At 39.9% G+C, this 20,464-nt stretch overlaps 1 protein-coding gene across 4 annotated transcripts in view; it reads right to left on the bottom strand.

Annotated features, from left to right (window-relative positions):
• The window catches only part of LOC117552326 (potassium voltage-gated channel subfamily KQT member 5-like), a 157,435-nt gene that overhangs the window by 17,434 nt on the left and 119,537 nt on the right, over positions 1-20,464 (bottom strand). For all 4 annotated transcript variants that reach the window (XM_034225699.1, XM_034225701.1, XM_034225700.1 and 1 more), the window contains exons 6-9: positions 19,775-19,885; positions 13,936-14,031; positions 13,025-13,119; positions 11,029-11,055 (exon numbers count right to left, since the gene is read on the bottom strand). In XM_034225699.1, coding sequence (XP_034081590.1) covers positions 11,029-11,055; positions 13,025-13,119; positions 13,936-14,031; positions 19,775-19,885 — 329 coding nt within the window. The remainder of the gene's footprint in view (positions 1-11,028; positions 11,056-13,024; positions 13,120-13,935; positions 14,032-19,774; positions 19,886-20,464) is intronic.

Raw genomic sequence — 20,464 nt, 5'->3', positions numbered from 1 at the left:
AAACAAGGGGTCATTATTCCGTGTAACGATTCCGGTACGCACTCCAGTGTTTCCTGTCAAAAAGATCAGAGACAAAACCTCCTGACGAGTGGAGATTTGTCCAGGATTTACAGCTGTAAATGCTATGCAGCTATGCTCGCTCGTCCCAAGTCGCTTATCTGATTACTCCAAAAGTTCCAGCCTCTGCAGCATATTTTTTTTTACTGTCATAAGATCTCTCAAATGCATTTTTCAGTGTTCCTGTACACAAAGACAGTCAATTTTGTTCACATTTGAATATAAGGGTAAACCTTACAGATTCACACGTTTGTGTCAAGGCTACTGTGTACAACCAGGCATTGTGTACAAGGTTGGTCTCTCTCCAGAACAGTGTGGAGCTGATACCATTTCCTTGTTAAAATACCTCACAGCCGAAGGCCAGAAGGCTAGTTTGTCTAAACTCCAATATGTACAAAGGACAGTTACATTTTTGGGTCATGTCATTTCAGGAGAGGGGAAAACGCTTTCAGATAACTCACTAAGCGACAGATGATGTCATTCTTGCGTATGTGTGCATAACACACGGCTGTTGTTATGCTTGCTGTGATGTTACATTAGTCCATTCTCTGCTTGTAATTATGCCGTTACAAGCTTCAAAGTTGTATTTATCATCTGAATTATGCCGTTACAAATTTAATATTCTAAAAACCATTACTTTGTTTATTCGAAAACAGATGAAAACAAACTGTCTTTTATACAAAATGGAAGTATTATACAAGTAAAACTACATGTTGCTTTAATCCCATGTAATTGTAGAATGAACACAGTCTTCCTTTGTATAAGTCAGGTGTTCTGAGTAGTCAAAATTACCTAAAATCATTGTACACATTGGTAAATATTATTTTCCACTTGTTACCATTGTGAGTCTATTTTTATGCAGCTCTGTGTGATTTTGTAGCTAGAATTCAGACTAATGCACTACCAGAGGTGGAATAAGTACTCATATCTTTTACTTGAGTAAAAGTAGAAGTACCAGAGTGGTACAGTAAAAGTCCTGCATTCAAAATGTTCCTCAAGAAGAAGTAGAAAAGTATTATCAAAATATAATACGGTAAAAGTATTCATTGTGCAGATTGGTCCATTTCAGAATAATATATATGATATGTTTTATAATGATTGATCATGAAAGTGTTCTCAAAGCTGGTAAAGGTGCAGCTAGTCTGAATGACTTTGTATTCTGCAGGGTAGCTGGTGGATTTACTCCAGGTGGAACTAAAGTCTGATTTAACACTTGATTCACATCATTCATCCACATCTATGAAGTAACTAAAGGTATTAAATACATGTAGTGAAGGAAAAGTACACCGTGTACCTCTGACTTATGTTCACTGCCAACCTAAAAGTACCTAAAAGAATAGTAATCAATGATGTATTGAAAAGTTATTTGGCTGATTGTTTTATATCGGCTCAGCCAGGTTATATGGGAGGCCGAGTCTACGTACACTCTAAAAACAAATGCTTGGCTTAACAAAGAGAATCAAGGCAATAGGTTGCATCGATGGTTATTGAGTTAAGACAACTTCGGATGTGGGAACGAACACGGAGCCAACTCAGCCATTTGAAATCCTTTTTGGGGCTCCTCCACAGATTGGACTCAAGGCTCCAGGATGTCCTCTTCCCTCCACAACTTTGTGTGAGGATGCTATGTTGCTATGTTGTATGTTAACCTGTCATCCACTTTAGCGACTGCCACTGGTCCACTTAACCATCTCCAACCCGGCGACTTCGTGCTGGTCAAGGATTTCCGGAGAAAGAGCTGGAAATCCAATCGTTGGCCCCTACCTGCGTCTGGTCAACCAGACAGCGGTCAAGGTCGCCGAGAGAGAGCTACGTGGGTCCACGTCAGCCACTGCAAGGTCGTAGTCACAGGAAAGGAGAAACGGTAGAAGCAGAAGACAACAAGTGACGTGTCCTAGTCACCAACAAAAGTGGATGACAACAAGTGATGTGTCCTAATCACCAACAGAAGGAATGACAACAAGTGATGTGTCCTAATCACCAACAGAAGTGGATGACAACAAGTGATGTGTCCTAATCACCAACAGAAGTGGATGACAACAAGTGATGTGTCCTAATCACCAACAGAAGTAGATGACAACAAGTGATGTGTCCTAATCACCAACAGAAGTAGATGACAACAAGTGATGTGTCCTAATCACCAACTTGCACTACACTTGCACTACATACACCAAAACACACTACACACAAGGTGTCACAAGCGAGTGCCAGCTGAGCGGTTCCATATGCTCTCTGGTTCCTCGTTTGTGTTACCGGTGTGCGGAGTCTGACTGTCCGTGTCACAAAATCGACCGAAGGAATACACACACACACCCCATGGAGCATTCCCACCTCGTGATGACGGCTCGCCTGGGAAAACGACGACGCAACAGTGAGCAATACTACCGGAGAGCCTGGACAATCATAAAATGGTTCCTCTGCATATTTGCCATGATAGTTGTGTTAGGACTAGTCCTATATTTTATGTATCCATGGTCAGCACACAGCATGTCAGCCAAAATCGAGATATCTAAGAGGTACATGGGGAGAGCAGGGCGAACACACGGGCAGAGGGGCTGGTCAAGACAGGGATTGGTAACATTACTCTAAGGGATGGGGAAGATAGCACAGTGCAGTTACAGTGTTTACAATATCTCGTATTGCATATTCGGTGCCCCTGGAAGAATCCTTTCTAACGTAGCATTCCCTGCTCTATCAAGTTCTGGCTCCCCTCTGGATAGGTACATGCACTCTAGTGGATTTGAATCCAGCAGTCACTGTCCTCACGTCCTTAATGCACACGACACATCATTACCCAGAGTTCCAACACCCCGACCACCACAAGGTAAAAAGAGAGCTGACGTCCACTGGAGCTAAATTCTTTGGTGGCTTGTTTCCATGGTGGGGTACAGTAAACAATGCCCATAACATAGATACCTTAGATGTTCGACTAGAGAACCTCACTTACGAGACGACGCAAGGCTTCCAGGCATTGCCCCCATTTATAATAGCCTCTAGGAATATGCTCATGCAGCACCAATTTGCTCTTGACATTTTGTTCGCCTCAAAGGGTGGCCTGTGTCATGTGATCGGTGACTCCTGTTGCACTTACATTCCTGACGCCACCAAGAACATCACTGACACCGTGCTGCATCTTAACAACTTGTTAGCCGACATGAAAGTGGATGACATATCCAACGCAGGCGGCTGGGACTGGTGGGCCTGGCTTACATCGGGGGGGGGTGGCAAGGCTGGCTAGGATAGTTACACCCCTGATAATCATTTTCAGCCTATTAATCAGTTGTACCTGTTTGATTATCCCAATACTGAAGAAAGGCTTTTCCAGCCTGGTATCCTTAGCTTTCGTTCAGTATACTGCTATTCCATTACACGACAATCCTTTGCGCCACAGTGAGATAGACCAGCTAGAATCAGAAGAGTCTGATTTCAACACTACAATATAATCATGTGAATCGAGTGTACTCTCCTCTTATGCTTACATTATATTGGAGTCTGTCCTCCACAAAAACAGCCAGTTTTCTATGATATATTTGTGATGTGTTTACTCAAACCAGTGATGGAGTGTATTCATTGATGTGTTATATCAGTCTATCCTGTCATTTGTTTTTTATTGATCAAGTATGATCAAAAGGGGGGAATGTAGTGGAAATTTTATTATATCCTGATATGTTTTAACCAAATGCTTCTCATTTGGTTAGATGTGCTGTTTTCCTCTATCTATCCTACTTCAAGGCCACAGAGCTGTTTTGGCTACTGGGTTGAGACTCACACAAAGTCACACGAGAACTTCTACAGCTCAAGGCCAGGTGTCTAATAACAATGTGACCGTGTGAAGACAGATTTCTTACCTTCCCACCCTTTCCTCAATATAAGCTTTGCTACTATATTGAACTGCGCACACTCGCGCAGACATATTTTATACTCTGTGAGACCTGTGTCTATATATATATATATATATATTTTATTGTATCTGATGTTTGTTTGAGTCATCGAATAAACATCACCAGAAAGACAACTGTCTGATTCACCATTTATTTGATTTGATCACTTTGACTTGTACTCTACAGTATTGGGGTTTTTAGATTTCCATAACATCCCAAAAAACTGGATTATCCTGATCCCACCAGAGGAGTGGATTACCAGAGCAACATGTACAGTACTGTACAATTTATTTTAAAATATGTTTCAATTTAAATAAGATGGCAACGTTTGTTAACTGAAATAATACACCATGTTTAGCCTTCATGGGAAATACATTTTATTTTTTCCATTTTTGCTCACGTTTGTGGTGGCCTATTTAGTCTTCAAGCAAATGTTGATGACATAAATGTTTATGCTCATGAAAGTATCACAGCAAAGATTGTCAATCACAAATGTAATTTAAATTAAAGTTAAAATATCTTCAACAAAAAAAAAGTCCATCATCTGTCATCACCTTTCAAATAAAAAAATATAATTAGACATTATAGATGTCTCTGCAATGTGGTCTCTTGTCTTCCTTGTATTATTTTTCATGTCCACTAGATGGCGCTCGGTAGGATTAAAGCACTGATATTCAGGATCAGGGGCCTCATTTATAACGCCGTGCGTAGGATTCACGTGGGAAGGTTGCTTACGTAGTAGAAATCCCAAAAATAGGTACAGAAATGTTCAGCACTTTCTACGCCGGTTTCCCTTTATAAATCACAACCGACTCGAAATGCGGTGCAGCTTTTGCGGGCTTCACGTAACGCCCATATTTGCCTATAAATAGTCAAAGAAACGCCCATTCATTCATTTATTCTGACTGACTGCATGAAGAAGATCGCAGGAAATGACGACAGAACAGCTAAAAAAGACATCTCACACCGTGTCAGATTTTGGTTATTTTGGGGAGGTCGAGATAAATCATATTGTTTGGTGGATGCAGTTTGAACAGGGGAGCAGCATGGAGGTCGGATCGTCACCAAAATAAATAAGTGGTCCGAAAAAGGTTCATGACAAAAAGAATACACATAGCCTTCCTCAGGCAGTGTGTTTGTACCGGGGACTGGAGACCCCCCCTTGATGAGAGACTGTAAGAAGTGATCGGGGAATCCCTCCGGAGTGGAGTCATGACGACTGGATCTGAATTATGTTTTTGTTAGGGCTGTCAAACGATTACAATTTTTAATCAGATTAATCACAGCTTTAAAATTAATTAATCATGATTAATCACCATTCGAACTATGTCCAAAATATGCCATTTATTTATGTATATTTTTGTGGGAATGGAAAGATAAATGAAAGAAGGCGGATATATCCATTTAACATACAGTATCTATGTTTATTAAAACATTTTTCTGCGTGTCAAAATGAAAGACAACCCACACACCTATCAATCATCAAACCGTGGGGTCTTAATTCATTACGTGTTGATTTCTATCAACGGGTACTTCAGGAAAGTCGACAGAGGGGGGGGGGGCGGCGGCTAGTGGAGTACTTCGTGACCACAGAGTGTGAACGTTGTGATCAGCTGTTTTAGCGCAGTTCTCCAGTGAAGCGGGGTGGGGGGGAAGTCTCCCTCCGCAGCCGGTTGGCGTAGTTTTGGCACAATTCCGTTGTACAGACCGACGTTAACAGCAGCCCTGTCTGTGCACACGGAGACCGACTCTGTCGTCCGGTGATCTAACCGCCTTCTGGAAAAGCTTCACAAGTACGTCGGTACGCAAATGCGCTTTGTGACACAAGTGACGGTACGCATTTCAGATTACGCACATAACCTGCGTACCAGTTATGTGCACCCCTGTACTACAGCAAAAGTATTCTCCGTCGGGACTTCCTGCAACAACACGACACCACGCCGTTATCAAAGATGTTCTATTGAGAAGACGATCACTACGTGACAAAAGTTTTCAAAACCGTGGCTACTGAAATCAACTTACTAACTGCTGTCTGTGCAATTTACTCCGCGCGAGTTGGCAGACTTTATTTTGCTTACTTTAACATCATTTTTCATGGTGGGGCTAAGCCATTTCTTGGTATGGGTGTAGCCTACCCCAGCCATACCCTGGCGCTGCCACTGGTGGCATGTATGGGGCGGGCCATTCTGCACATGCGTTAAATGCGTTAAATATTTTAACGCAATTAATTCAAAAAATTAATTACCGCCGTTAACGCGATAATTTTGACAGCACTAGTTTTTGTATTTGGTGGTTTGTGTCCCAGCTGTCGATCAGCTGTGCACAGCGTCTCCACTGCAGCAACTCTATATCCACCAGTTAAAGGAAATACAACTAATGTGTTGTGTTATATTAGCTGTACAATTTACCACATGGTGTTCTTAGTTTCCATACCTCCTGTGTTTTACGAGCGACTTATCAAGTCTTAGCAAACGGCATAAAACCTGATTAAACGTGATAGTATATAAAACCATGCTCGTACAACCTAGAAATGCAAAACCGCATCATTTAAGAAAACATTTCATAACATTAACACAACATATTCGAGGTGGGTTTAAATAACATATCCATATTTATTTATGTATCCAAGTTATGTTTTTGTGTGCACTGAGGAGTCTCAAACAGGCGTTTGTTTAATCATTTTAAGATTGGCTTTAATCAATGTTTGAAAATGAATTCTTCATATATGATAAATGAGAGGTAACATTTTATTTATGGTATTATTTCCACATATTTCTCTCCATTCTTCCTTCTGCCAACGGTGTCGCAGTTTCTCGTCTCTCCCGTTGTTGTGCTTAGTGCGTACGCATGGGTTAGAGTTTGCGTGGAGGACCGCACTTTTTCCCGTCAAGTTAGTATTTTATAAATCGCAAACATTGCGTAGAAACTGGCGTACGCCATTTTTTGAGCGTATATCCCTTTATAAATGAGGTCCCAGGTCATCTTGAAAAGTCGTAATCTGGATCAGGCTGATCTTATCCTGAATTGCTTTGAACTCCAGGGACAACATTTGTCCGACTTGTCTGATCCTGGATCACAAAAAAATGGGATTTCAAAATCTGATCGGATCTGATTGAGATTAAAAGTTTTGAACTCCTGGGCCCAGTCTGCTCTGATTAGTTAGCTGGCCAGCTCTGTTGTGATTGGTCAACCACTTTGAGATGTCCTGCCTATATGTATAGTGTATTGGAGCAGTAGCCAATAGTAGTGCGAGTGTTAAAAAGTGATGTCACTAAGCCCTGAGCCTGTTTTCCAGGTCTCAGGCTCGAAAATGACATTCCCAGAACAAATTACCATAACTACACTTCTAAAAGGGGTAAATTAATAATCTTTTTTCTCGAAGCAATGATAAACCTGTGAGTTGGATGTAGAAAGGTCAGAATCAATATACATTTTTTTTATTTTAAAGTAAATTCAGATTGAACATAGTAAAAAAGATGTAAATTAGAGGTGACCGAGGTCTATATGTTATGACTCTGCTCTCTCTGAGGCCACACAGCCTCCTACAGGTACTGTTACGACCCTGGGTCGTTAGGTCATTTTTTGTGTACATTTTTCCCTCCTCCTGTGTGTGTGTGTGTGTGTGTGTGTGTGTGTGTGTGTGTGTGTGTGTGTGAGCAAGCAGGTGGTGCCCGTTAGCTGATTAGCTACCTGCTGCATGCTGATTGGTCCACCTGACGAGCATTTTTAAGCTGCAGCTGTGCAGTTCCTCGGCCGCTCTCTCTGACTCGACTTCTCCTACTCCCAACACTGTTGCGCATTTGTATCTGTCCTGTTGTGCTGTGTTCACACTTTGACCGTGTATCTTGTCATTCTCTTCTTGCGGGGAGACTTAAGAAAGTAAGCCACTTTACCTGTCTTTGCAGGCACGCTGTATTTTTTACTCAGGAGTGCAAAACCCTTTTTCTTTGTTTAATTCGTTTTCTCCTGTTTAATGTTAGAGTAGGTAAGAAGCCTGTACATTTATTTTTCTCATTCGTTAGGTAAGATTTTTGTGTTAAAAGGTTTCTTTGTTTTGTGGTTTTGTTACTCCTGTGTGTGTATATTTTGGGTAATTACATTTACCAAACGCTTTCTCTGTCTTGGCGTCCATGTTCTTGGGAGTGGGAGAAGTGGGGAGAGTGCAACTTTGTGTTGCGCCTAGGTTCCCCTAGATCTGGGCGTAACAGTACCCATGCACCAAGAATTAGTCAGCATTCCCAAATCAGAGTGTCATGATGCAGGGGAGCAGTACCAGAGATGGGGTCGTTATTCAAAAAAAGTAATATATTACTTTACTACGTTACCCTCTACATAAAGTAGCATTACTTTACTCGCTGGGCCGCCCCTCCCTACAGGCAGATCATGCAGACTGCAGAGGGTGCTTCATTTTGCGGAGGGAGCCTCATCTGAAGCGCAAATGAGGCGCACCTACAGTGTAAGCGCGCCACAGTTTTTTTCGTCACTGCACCCCCCCCCCCCAATTATTGATGTTAGTAGGCTAACTGTAGTGTGATTACTGATTTTATAGAAGTAACGCGTATCGGGCAATGTTAGTAACTGTAGTGTGATTACTGAACGCGTTACATTACTCCGTTACAGACAAAAGTAATTACTTTGTAACGCGTTACACCCAACTAAGCAGTAGGCCTACCTATGTTTCCAAGTGGAACGCCACCTCACTAGCTTCTGGTTATTACTAAGAATGTTACTATGGGAGATAGACATACGATGCAGAATCAACGGTGAGAACATGTTCTGTGTTCTGTGAGGTAAAACACAATGCTTCTTTATAACATTAATCTACTTTTTACCTTAAGGCCGTAAGGCTTGGTAGTAAAAATGAATACAGCGAATTCCTGTGCTTGGATGTGTCGACTGCTGACATTTAGAAGCAGCAGAACAGATTCAATTGAGTTTGGTAGAGACAAATGAACATCTACAGCACCGTTTGAAAAAGGCTGCAATTTGGTGACTCACACACTTCATGTCGATATCCCCCATTTAACTGTGGGGATTCAGCTGGCCATGGCAACAAGTGCTGAGTCACTGTGTGAGGCCGCTAACCTGCAGACACTCGTGGGTTCACAGAGGGTAGAAAGATGAAGAGCGTTGTCTTTTCCCGGTGTTTTATCACCAGGCTTCTGTGAATTATTACTTTGAACATTAATACATACATCTAGGTAATACATGAATGAAGCTCAAGTTGAAATGTACTGCACGTTTTTTAATCTCTTCCCCGCAGCTCTGCAGTGGAGATGTAAAGAGATTCATGGGTTTGTAGAAATGCACATGCTAGGGATGGATTACATTTGCAGGCAAAGCTGATTTCAATATGTGGTTATTTATGTTTATTTATATATCACTGTCTGCAATCAGCTTTCATTTGACCCTAAATATGTTAGTATTTTGATTGTAAATAACACCCTTTAATAACCTTTAATCTTATGAATTCCAATTCATTTTCAACTAATGATTATTATTATTATTCATGTTATTATAATTATAATTATTAATATTATAATTCTTTTTTTAATTTATTTTTTCCCTTGAAGGTGGGGTATGTAAGTTTGAGAAACCGGCTCGAGATCACTAGAATTTGAAAATACACAACCGGAGAAAATCTGCCACTTCCTTACAGAGCCCCGCCTCCAACACACATGAACGCGCACAAGCTTCCGTTTTGGCCACGCGTCACTCTCACTCCTTATTTGTTCATGTGTTGGTGTGTGTAGAACTTCCCCTCGATTCCATTGGCTCTAGCGGTTATAAAAAGATTTCATTCGTTAAAATCAACCAAGGGGGGCCAGAGATATGGAAAATCCACCCAAATGACCCCAGAAGTGTTTTTTTTTTCTTAAACCTCTCTAAAAAGGTCAAATGTCCCTTGTTTTGCATCAATCTTGATACAGGGTACTTATTATATGTTGTACTTTGGATTCCTAAAGCTTTTAGTCTACCATACCATCATCCAAGGGTAGTTTTCACTATAAGTAAAAAATAATTTTTGGACGGACACTATAATTTACAGTTTTTTACTATGTTCAATCTGAATTTTCTTTAAAATAAAAAACATCTATATTGATTATGACTTTTCTACATCCAACTCCCAGGTTTATCATTACTTTGAGGAAAAAGATTATTAATTTAACCCTTTTAGAAGCAAAGATATGGTCATTTGTTCTGGGAATGTCATTTTCAAGCCTGAGACCTGAAAAACAGACTCATTGCTTAACAGGTTAACTCCTGCAGTCATCATGTCAACCACAACACAGAGAAACACTGATAGAAATGTGTGTGTAGTTGTTGACACATTGCTGACAGAGGGAACTAGAATACAGATTTAAGAAATATCAGTTTTTGAGCATGTCATAAGCATGTTTTGTCTTGACTATATTACAACTATATTATAATAAAATAATATAGTATTTATATTATTGAATTGATTATGATTATTATTATTAGTAGAAGTAGTTTATTTGCATTAATTATATTTTAATCTTTTTGAGGCTAGTATTTGGCAGGAAATGCAGACGTACCGGTAAACGCATACTGAACGACATACATGCACATTTACCATTTACCTCACTGTATAAAAAAGTAACCGTTGATAATAATAATAAACAGGAATTATATTTGCAAAGTAGCCTACTTTGTTTAAAAAAAAATTGTTTCACTCCTGTCGGTTGGGGGGGGCCTCATCTCACAATGTCGCTTGGGGCCCCAAGTTGGCCAGGGGCGGCCCTGTGTTAACCCTCACTTTAGTAAGCGATAATATGTCAGTGTTGTGTTTACTGGCTGTTGCACTGCCCCCTACTGGTCACACAAATACATTTATGCAGGTTTAAGGTATATAAACATGATTTTCAAAAAAATTACTTTGTAAACCTTTGTATGTGTACACTGGCAGCTGTACAAGACCATTGAGTGAAAAATAATTGAAAAAGAAACCCCCCAAAACTAAGGAATTAAACAAAAAGCACTTTGCTTTTTCAGAGTTCATAGTGTGACACCTCTCCCTAACTATCATTACGGAAGACAGTGAACATTCAGTGGAACAGCAAGTACAAACCTTGTATTGGACTCTCCCTGCTCCTTCCTGGAGTTGACAGACAAGGAAAAAAACAATTCGTCAGAAATCATCTTTTCATAATACATATGTGCTTAAAGAACCAGTGGTTTTGCATGTTTTAACCTATGGTTTTAACCCATTTATTACGCATCACAAAGCTGTGTTTTAGAAATGTGAATGCATTTTCTCTTTTTGCTTTCAAATGATTTTTGTACTATACAAATCTATTTGCAGACTCTTGAAACGTAATCAGGTAATGTAGCAGTGAACATCCAGTATGTATTAGTTTGTTAAAAGTATTTTTATGAGTCGAGGTTACATTTGGGCAGACCTGCTGCCAATAGAAAGTGTGGTTTTACTGCTACTGAAACTTTAAAAACATTTATATAATTCTGGATTAAATATTGTATTATTCTAAAGTTCAAGTTAAGTGGGACATATATAATTTTATGGTATAGTTTCAAGAGGCAGATATGTAGGAATAGCCCTACACTCCACACAAAGTGCCCAGCGTGTGGGAAAATAACAATCCGGATGCGCATCGTTTTTAACAATGAAAGTCACACATGTTGCCAGGTTTTATTTTCATAATTAGCTAAAGGTTGTCTAGGGTCAGTGTTTTAAAAAAAGGGTCGGTAAAAGTGGTCAGCATGAACAAATGACAAAGTCTGTCTTTGGAAGAAAAACTTGCCATTAAACGCCCCGTTACCCACCAGCCTCGGGATATGGTTATGACTTGATGTTCACTGCAATGGATTACACAACTCAGGATGTTTGAAGAGTCTGCTCTTCAGTGACAAGACATGTCATTGATTGGTATACCATAGCCTACAAACATTGATATAAATCAAAGAATGCCTGGAACTATATGTCAGAAAGTAAGTTATAGCCTACATTCAAAGATGTTGGGCAAAAAATGTAAGTTTGCGTGAAGAGATAAAACCTGCATAAACAGTGGTATGGTGGCTATGATAGAAAGACTTTTGCATTCAAGGCTTTGTCAGCAGCTACCAGATTGTAGGGTAGCAACACATCAATCGATAACAAGCATTCAGTGGGAAATAGACCTTAGCAGACAGCAGGCTCACTAAAAACACATGCGGGTCGATGCAGAGTCTCCAGACAAACTAAAGAAGCACTTGCAGCTTATTAACGTTAAGCAGTGTCTTTGTAATCAGAGTTAGATACATACAGTTAGATGAGCATTAGCTAACATTTAGCAATCTGGTCAGAGCCATGGATTTCTATTAAGGTGGTTATAAATGACATTTTAACAGAAACTCTAAACAATTCTGCCATCTGTGTAGAACAATTAAATGGAAACATGTAGGGAAAAGTGCTCTGCTCGTAACCAGTGACAACAGAAGGAATTCCCTCCCCCCCCCCCTGCTGAGTGCACATAGCATGTTTTCTTTAGGGAAACCTGTCTGTCAGTAAACCCCACTGTATCTTTGATATGTTTGCTACCACATCCAATGAAACCAGCACTGCATCTCTAAATTACTCTAAATTACTCACCAGTGGTAGGTGGGTGTACAATTTAAAGCTACTGAAGTGCTGCAGATTCAAAAAGCTTTATGGCTCATCAAGGCCACAATTGCTGTCCTACACCGAGAGATAATGCTGAAATTGCTGCCTCAGACCTTTAAAATCACACCCGTTAAAGTCCCATTGGGCACTCAACTGATTAAGGTCTAATACAGGGAGTCTGAAAAGCTTCATTTTTGTTATGGCAGTAAAATAATCGATATCATATTATCTTATCTAGAAAGTCAGCGCTTTTAATTTAATTCAAGCAATCGGAGCCAGGATACTTTTTGGTGGCTGTCAACAATTATCACATTAGAAAAGGAAATTGAGAAAATCAATGCATTTCTACAAGAAAGGGTGCATCATTGATACAATATATAGATAATATGGAGTGGAAAGCCTTAGAATATTACTACAATTGGACAGATTTGAAGAGTAGGAAACCAGCTTCCACAGGTGTACCTACTTCGTAGGGCTGCAGGTGTGCAACGCCTTCAAGTGAGGCTTCCACGTAGCAATGGAAACCGAGTTCTCATCAGCCGAATAACTACGCCAAACACACTGCATGCAGAATACACACAACCAAGAGGGAGAAAAAAGTACAAGGAGATAAATGGAATATATGAGATAATTAGAACAAAAACACAGCAGAGTCAGAAGGGAGAGGGAGAAGAGGATGAGGAGGGAAGACAACAGATGAAAAAGCTGATTAGTGATAATCAAAAAAACTGGTTTTCCACACGTCTTTCGCCGGGGGAGATCAGGCATGGATACATGGATACATGGATACATGGATACATGGATACATGGATACATGGATACATGGATACATGGATACATGCCTGTGGGAAGGCAGGAGGCTCTCATAGTGCCGCCATGTGGCGTCCAGGTAGGGCCTGTCGGTGGAGTAATAACGCCACACAGCCTGGTACAACATGGGGACGGACAGGATGAAGAGGGGGAGATAACACAAGGAGAAAATGGAGAGGCATGTGGGAGGAAAGTGGGTGAGGGAGCAGATGAGGAAGGGTACAGGGAGGTATAAGGTCTGAATCAATGAAATCTGTGTGTGAAGAAGGACATGTGTGAAAAGACACGAGGGGCGCAGCAAGAATGTGTTTCCCAAACGGTTCGTGTTTCTGGGCTTAAACACAAGAGACTTTGAAGGTCTGAAAAACCTGTAATCTGTTAAGGGGGGGGGGGGGGGGGGGTGTGCTTTTTATCCACAGAGGGAAAATAGAAACAGGAAAAAAATGTCATCATTAAAACACATTTTATATTTGACAGACATTGTGTATGATTTAGATAAACTGTTAATGTTATGATTAAAATGTTGTTATAATCCAGCCCTGAAACAGATATGTGTGTGTGGCGTACCTGGATGAGGTAGGCAGCGGGGTTTCTTCTCTTCTCAAAGTGCTTCTGTCTGTGCTGCTCCTGGACCTTCAGGGCAAAGCCTGAGCCCAGAATACCCTGGTGGGATATTAACAGGATTAAATATGAGATGCATGTGAACACCAAAGACTCTCAAGAGCTGCTGAGCATGAGAACATCCATCATGGCTCCAGGAAAAAAATAGGAGAATAATGAATACCTCTATCTAGGTGAGATTGGATGGCATTGTTTAGTAGCCTACAGCCCAGCATAAGACCCTTGATTTCTTTATGTTAAGTGAACATGGATTCATTGCCCGCAAGGCAAATAGCTTAGCTAGCAATACGACTGGAAACAGGAAACAGCTAGCCTGGCTGCGTCCAGAGTTAATAAACACCTACCAAAAACGCATATTAATTAGACATACATATATGTGTTAACTTTTAGGCTTAAGAAATACAAGGTTCATACACTTTTTCACCAATGATTTTCAATGACTTTTCCATGACTTCTCCATGACCTGTACCTAATTTTCCATGACCAAAAACATTACTCTGTCTCAGCGGTACCACTGAAAATGGTTTATTTGAACATGAAACAGGAAAATAAGGTCTGCATATGAAACATGTTGTGCCTATCTAAAACAAATCAAATAGGCTTACTAGCTCCTACACGCTAAAGCAACTAAAATCTCTCACCAGCAAAATACCTCGTCAGTTAAATGCCATTTTACGTTTCATTACTATACGATACAGTATTTATTATCATTATAGTATTACTATTTCGGCGATTAGATAAAATATAAATTATATTTGATGCAACTTTGGTTACATTTCCATAACTTTTCCAGGGCCTGGAATCAGCATTTTGAATTTCCATGACTTTTTCAGGTTTTTAATGACCGTAAGAACCCTGGAAGTACGGACAGCTGAGCAGCATGGTCGCTTGAACAGTGAGCTCCCTTATGCCAACAGAATAAACTCCGCCTAACTCAAAAATTAAAACGTATAAAACATCCTGGACAGTTGATAATGAGCGGAGGGCCAACAAAAGCAAGAAATAAGAAAAGCGTGAACCGTCAAGGTAAAGAAAAAACTAACATTAACAAAGGAAAGGTCAGGCTAACGGCAGAAGCTAGCACAGCAATGGCTAAACCACAAGCTAATCTGGACAGCATTAGCAAGCTAATCGAAGCCATGCAGAGCGAGCTGAAAACCGACTTGACCATCTTTAAGGAGGACATTGCCACTCAAATAAAAAACGAGCTGACAGAATTCAAAGAAGACATTAACCAGAAACTGGCAAAAATACACAGAAGTTGGACGGCAAAATGATAAAAATAGACGCCGTTATGAATCGCACGGAGGAGTTTGAGCTCTGGAGTACCGAGGCAAAAAGCAATATGCATATGTAGGAAATAATAAAAGAACACAAGTTTATGACTGAAAAGCTGGATGATTTGGAATCGAGATCCAGACGGAACAATTTCAGAATATACGGCATACCAGAAGATGAAGAGCTGAAAAGTGACACAGTGGCGATGTTTGTGGATAAATAGCTGCGAGACGAGCTGTCAATAGAAACAGATCTCCAAATTCAACCAGCCCACAGAGCTCTGAAAAGAACTGTCTCCACTGCTAGCCTTTAATTGGATCATGTCAAAAGAGATAGGGCGCATGTGCGAGATGGTCTGCCATATTTGACAACTACATGCGGCAACTCTAATAGGACAGTTGACACAGTGGCGTTTGGCAAAGCAGAAAAAGAACACTAAAAAAACCCGACAATATTAATCTGAACGAGAGAGATGAGTTATTGTTATTACAACGTGACTTCACTATTATTTAACAACTCCTTTTATTGGGTCCTTTTATTGGGTTAAGTACATTGTCAGAATAAGTGAGAAATGGATTTAACTTCTGTTAGACAGCTACAGTATACATACTGGAGAAATATTGACTATGAATGTATGCAATATGTATGGCAATCATCATTTACATCTAATTACATTAACTGTGAATGTCCTTCATTTTATTTCAAATAAAATAAAATAACAAAAGATTTTTGTATAGATGTTTGAGACGTTTATGACTCGCGCATGCACGATGCAAATCGGGCAGCCGTCTAGACGTCAAATGTCCTAATTAGAGTTGCCGTATGGAGTTGTCAAATATTGCGGACCATCTCGCACATGCGCACTGCAGATAGGGCAGGGCTGCAGATCGGGTAGTGACAGTGGCCGTTTCTCAATCTCGAGGAAACTGGCTTCCAAGCCAATATTTCAAGGATGCTACGTGATCAAGTGGCGCAGCAGGACCGTTCCAATGTCCAGCATACTTGGAATTCCACCGAGGCTGCGTCCTTGGTTTGGGGAACATTTCGAGGCTGCACATGGGTAGACTTTGCGTCCTTAAAATCCCCACAATGCTTTGCGCACGGACCAATTTCCCCAAATTGGAAATGTAAGGCGGAAAATGTAAGGCGGGACCTCTCATATGACGCACACCTGCACACTTGCTAGCCTGTTCCACTCTTCGTTTTCCGAATGCCAGGAAGGATTCTTGCCTCGCTTCTGAAGCAAGTGATTCGGAAGACATGTGCTACCAAGCAAGCGTAATCGCGATTGATAAACACCCAGTGACAACGGCAACTAAAGCTTCCTTTGTAACGTGTTTATATGGATTTATTAAACAGACTACCAGTCACAACACAACCTGGCTGAGAGGGCTGTTAGGGAGGGGTGACAGCGCACGCGCAGGCAGGATGTATAACACAAGACAAATTGAGAGCATCATTGCGAAAGGGAATGCAGCAAAAATAATCGTTTTTTTTCGATTACGTTGTTTTCATAATCGTTGCATGCCAAAATCGAGATTAAAATATGATTAATTGCACAGCCCTATCACACATGCCACATGTCGTGGCTGTGGTCCTGGATGGATATCCTCGTGGATTCATCTTCTGATTACAGACACATGCATTTCCAAACATTTGGACTACCTATGTTGCAAATGTATTATCTTTTCAATTTACACACGGCATCTATTGCACGTCTGTCCGTCCTGGGAGAGGGATCCCTCCTCTGTTGCTCTCCCTGAGGTTTCTCCCATTGTTCCCCTTAAACTGTGGGTTTTCTCTGGAAGTGTTTCCTTGTACGATGTGAGGGTCTAAGGACAGAGGGTCTAAGGACAGAGGGTGTCGTATTGTCATACTGATATTCTGTATAAACTGTGAAGACCACTGAGACAAATGTAACATTTGTGATATTGGGCTATATAAATAAACATTGATTGATTGACACATAGAATACAACAACATTAAATACCAGCAGCACTGATTAGTCTCGATGCAGAACAAGCATTTGACAGGGTCAATTGGGAATTTGTATATCTAACATTAGAGACATTTGGATTCAGTAATAAAACAATTAAATGCATCAAGTCTATTTATAACAAACCAACAGCTCGAGTTAAAGTGAACGGCTCACTAACAGACAGAGTTACATTGGAAAGAGGAACAGGGCTGCTGTCTCAGCCCTACCCTGTTTGCTCTATATATAGAACCATTAGCCCAAATGATCAGACAGGAAAGTGCAATAGCCGGACTAGACATTAGTCGACAAAAACATGTTATTAGCCTTTTCGCAGACAACGTCATGATCATACTGAAAGATCCAGTAAGCTCCTTTATAAAGCTAATGCAAATTAGGAACAATTTGGTGAATATTCAGGATACAAATTAAAATATCTAAAACTCAAATCCTTATGTTTAACTGCTCTCCAAATCAAAAACTAAAGGAATTGAATTTAAACTGGGAAGCTAAATCAATGAAATACTTAGGAATAAACATAACATGTAGCAAAGCTGTACCAAAGCAACTATGAATGTATTGACAAAGATATAAGGAAAGATTTAGAAAAATGGTCAACTTACCCAATGAGTTTTATTGGCAGGATAAATAGAGTGAAAATGAATATTCTACCTCGCTTGTTGTATTTATTTCAATCCTTGCCGATAAATATACCGCAGATTCAGTTCCAAAGTTGGAATAAGCTTATATCAAGATTCATATGGGGGGGTAAAAGACCTAGGATAAGATATACCACACTTTGCCTAAAGAAAGAGGGGGACTGGCACTTCCAAACCTAAAGGAATATTGTCATGCAGCATAACTACGTCCTCTCATTTACTGGTGCAACTCCGATTATATAGCCCGCTGGAAAGACATCGAAATACTTACATATGAGTCCCCAATTCAACCACTCATAGGGCAAAGAGAAGTACCTCCCCATATTAAAGAAAAGGGAGACCTAGACCCAATAACAACATTTACACTAGAAACATGGTATTCTATTATTGAACAATTGAAATTGGGAAGGGAACTTGGACTATTAAACTGGATAGCCTATGACAAAGGATTCAAACCAGGAAGCTATGACTGTGGATTCAAGCAATGGACAGAACAGGGTTTAACAGCCATATGCACGGTTATCCAGAAGGGAGAAATGAGAAGCTTTCAAGACCTGAAAAACCTCTTTGACCTAGAGAACAAAGACTTATTCAGATATATGCAAATGAGGGACTACTATACAAAAAAGGTTAAGAAAAATGAAGATGACATACAACCTATTGTAAAGATGATTGCACGAGCTTACCATGATGATGTTCGCAAAGTTGTGTCAACCCTGTATTCGTGCTTGATGGAAGCCAACAAAGATTCAACACTCTATGTAAAAACTAAATGGGAAAAAGAACTAAACGAAAGGATCTCAGATGAGATGTGGTATGATATGTGGAAAATGCACCAGACCAGACACAGTCACACGGATGGAGAGCATTTCTGTGGAAAAACCAAATGTGTTTCTTTTACACACCCAAAATCACTAGTAAACAAACAAACACTCAACAATCATGCTGGAGGCTTTGTAAACATCTGGAACCTCACCATACACATGTGTTTTGGAGATGCAACCTTTCTGGGACTGTGTACACTCTGTTCTATGCAAGGTATTGGGCTATAGAATCCCTCAAACCCGTTTGATATTATACCTGGGACACATGGAAGGATCTGTACATGTTGGAGATCAATACCTGATCAAGATCCTATAGCTGCTGGAGAGAAGGCTATCACTAACAACTGGCTAAAGGCGGAAACACCAAGCTACAGACAATGGGTTCATATTATAGGTGATATCCTAATAATGGAGAAAATCACATACAAGTTGAAAGTAATGGAAGACACATTTCTTAAGGGCTGGGAAAAATGGTTAAGGTACATAACAACAAAGGAGTCATAAAAAACCAAGCAATATTTGATAACTATGTAGATCGTCTCCGGACAGGCACTTTTCTCTCTGAAATGTAATATTTGTTTTTGTGTAATTTTACCTTGTGAAAAAATCAATAAAAGAAAGTAAAAAATTTATAAAAGAGAAGTACTGCTCATCAATATTTTAAACTTTGGAGAGAGCTCGGCTAGCTATTTAAACATTATGCTACACTAAGCTAACTTATGGATTTAGCTACTATTGTACACATATTCTCACTAAAAAGGGCGTATTCTTGAGGCCTAACAAACTCATTGAATACATTTTCGTTTGCTTAGAAGCCAATTTCTACAATATTTTTGCTGGTGCATTGTCACATGTCTTAAATTAATGTTAGCATTAATGTTAGAGTGCTTGGTTCATAGAGGAAGCAGATCATATTTTTTACGAAAAAACTCAAATCCAATTTTGACAACTTTCAGGCTAACAAAGCTTCACAAACTGATGTGAGGAATCAACACTGAAAAAGTTAAGAGTTAACGAAGAACGTATTTAATTGAAGAATACAGACTCACAGCTGGCAGTGCAAAGAAGGAGATGCCCAGGAGGGCGAACCCAGCAGACAGCATCCGTCCTGTCCACGTCTTCGGAGTCTTGTCCCCATAACCAATGGTGGTCAGGGTGATCTGGGGAAAGGAATGAATTATTATTATTATAGGTCCTGAATTATGCCCATGCTACACATACATTCAGAACATATTTTATTGATAGAAAACAAGCTCTCAAGAGCTGAAAGGAGATTTTTTCTTTAAGACATGATGCTTTGGGTAGAATTGTATCATTAGACACTTCCTATAGAGTTCACAGTACATGATCAATGTTTTGTTATTTTAAATCCTTTGCTTTATTTTTTATAATTCTTCAATTATTAAATTGAAGGACATCCAATCACACACATTTACTTGTTTAAAATGGTTGTTTTTAATGACAACATTAAGGTGCTTTTAAGGGAACATTAAAAGGTTTTATTTCTCATTGCTGTATTGAGGATTCTGAAGAATTAGTTTCACATTAGGAGGTTCATTTGATTTCACCTGTGGCAGACTGAATGATGGTGGATACACAGCATGTGAGTGGGCTAAATTTGATGTATCATTATTTCTTTAATTACACTAATGACTTCTGATTGGTCTGACTTACCGCATATTTTCAGTATTTTTCTTTGACTACTCTGAGACCCATGTCTCTCGGTGTGCATAATAACT

Source organism: Gymnodraco acuticeps, unplaced genomic scaffold (genome assembly GCF_902827175.1).
Source record: "Gymnodraco acuticeps unplaced genomic scaffold, fGymAcu1.1, whole genome shotgun sequence".
Classification (NCBI taxonomy): domain Eukaryota; kingdom Metazoa; phylum Chordata; class Actinopteri; order Perciformes; family Bathydraconidae; genus Gymnodraco; species Gymnodraco acuticeps.
The sequence above is the reverse complement of the archived record's forward strand: the minus strand, read 5'-3'. Positions and strand labels throughout refer to the sequence as shown.